The following is a 1304-nucleotide window of genomic DNA, read 5'->3' on the forward strand; positions in this document are numbered from 1 at the left end:
ACATGCAAAAAACCAGGAGGATAATCTTGCTCTGGAGAAAGTGAAACTGGTGATTCCGTACCAGTTAAATAAACCTGAAATTGATGGATTTCAACCCGAATATGAGAAAAAACCATTCTCACATTTCCTATATGAGCACGAAAAACTGTGTTGTTCCTTGTGATCCAAAGGCTCCATAAAGTTGCTATAAAATATGGGAGTCTTTGACCCTGTTTTCCATCCAGGTTGATAAACAACCGGATATAGTAGAGAAACCAATCTTGAAAAGAGAGATTCTCATTAAAATTTGAATGGATATCCAACATTCCATTCTTCCAAACTTGTTGAGCTAACGGAGATAGTCTAAACAAGTGCTGCAAGTTCTCCTCTACCAATCATCACATTGGACAGTAACATCAACTAAGATACCTCGGGAACTTAAATTTGACTTGATAGCAATCGCCCCTACCATCAATTTCCAGATGAAAAATTTTCACTTTGGAGGAAGGTTAAGAGACCAGAGAAGTCTGTAGAAATCATGATGTAAATTCAGTTGGTCATCATGCTCTAGTTGTTGAAGATAAGCATAACCAGTCTTTATTGTAAATTTTCCTGACATATGATGAGGCCAGTAAAGGAAACCCAATTCTGGCGAGTCAGGAAGTTCTGTAGAGAGAATACTTCGAGCATCCTTTGCCTCAAAGTTGTTCCAAACTTTCCTAGAATCCCAACCAGTGAAATTAGGAGCCAAAAAATTACTAACCTTCCAAAACATCGCTTCAGAAAGTCGAACATTAGAGGAGAAAACATGTATTCTTCCTTCCACCCATTTATCTTTCCCAGCAATTATTCTTGAGCCTGAACCAACTTTCCAAGCGCAACCATTAACTTGCAAATTCTCTTCTTTCCTAATTCCCCTATAGCCCCAAGAATAATTACCTCGTAATGTAACAATTTTACATGTTGCCATAGGCAAAACTCCCCGAACATTATAAAGTTTAGCAAGTAAAAGTTGGGGATTATTATGAAGCCTCCAGGCCTGCTTCATTAAGAAAGAATTGTTAAGAGTAGAAATTTTCCTAACACTCAAACCACCCATTCCTTTAGGCAAGTGGAGAATTCCTTTTCGAACCCAATGCATGCCTTTTACACCATGATTTGCCCAGAAAAAACTAGCAATCATTTAGTCAATCTTATTCTCTATGCTTTGTGGAATTTCCAAACAATTCAGTATATGAGAAACCGTTGAAACAACCATGGAGTTGATAAGAATTAGTTCTGTTGCTGTGACAAAGAGATGGCATTCCAAGACGTTAAAAGATGAG

The 1304-nt window shown here is 37.7% G+C and overlaps 1 protein-coding gene across 1 annotated transcript; it reads right to left on the reverse strand.

Annotated features, from left to right (window-relative positions):
* Nucleotides 1–472: 472 nt before the first annotated feature.
* On the reverse strand, nucleotides 473–1078 carry LOC130471672 (uncharacterized). Its single transcript, XM_056841921.1, has one exon. It carries the CDS (start codon nucleotides 1076–1078, stop codon nucleotides 473–475), a length of 606 nt encoding a protein of 201 aa, XP_056697899.1.
* Nucleotides 1079–1304: the final 226 nt, after the last annotated feature.

Source organism: Spinacia oleracea, chromosome 4 (genome assembly GCF_020520425.1).
Source record: "Spinacia oleracea cultivar Varoflay chromosome 4, BTI_SOV_V1, whole genome shotgun sequence".
Taxonomy (NCBI): domain Eukaryota; kingdom Viridiplantae; phylum Streptophyta; class Magnoliopsida; order Caryophyllales; family Amaranthaceae; genus Spinacia; species Spinacia oleracea.

Coding starts and splice junctions, on each gene's coding strand:
- LOC130471672 (XM_056841921.1), bottom strand. CDS start 1,078: ATGGGTGGTTTGAGTGTTAGGAAAATTTCTACTCTTAACAATTCTTTC.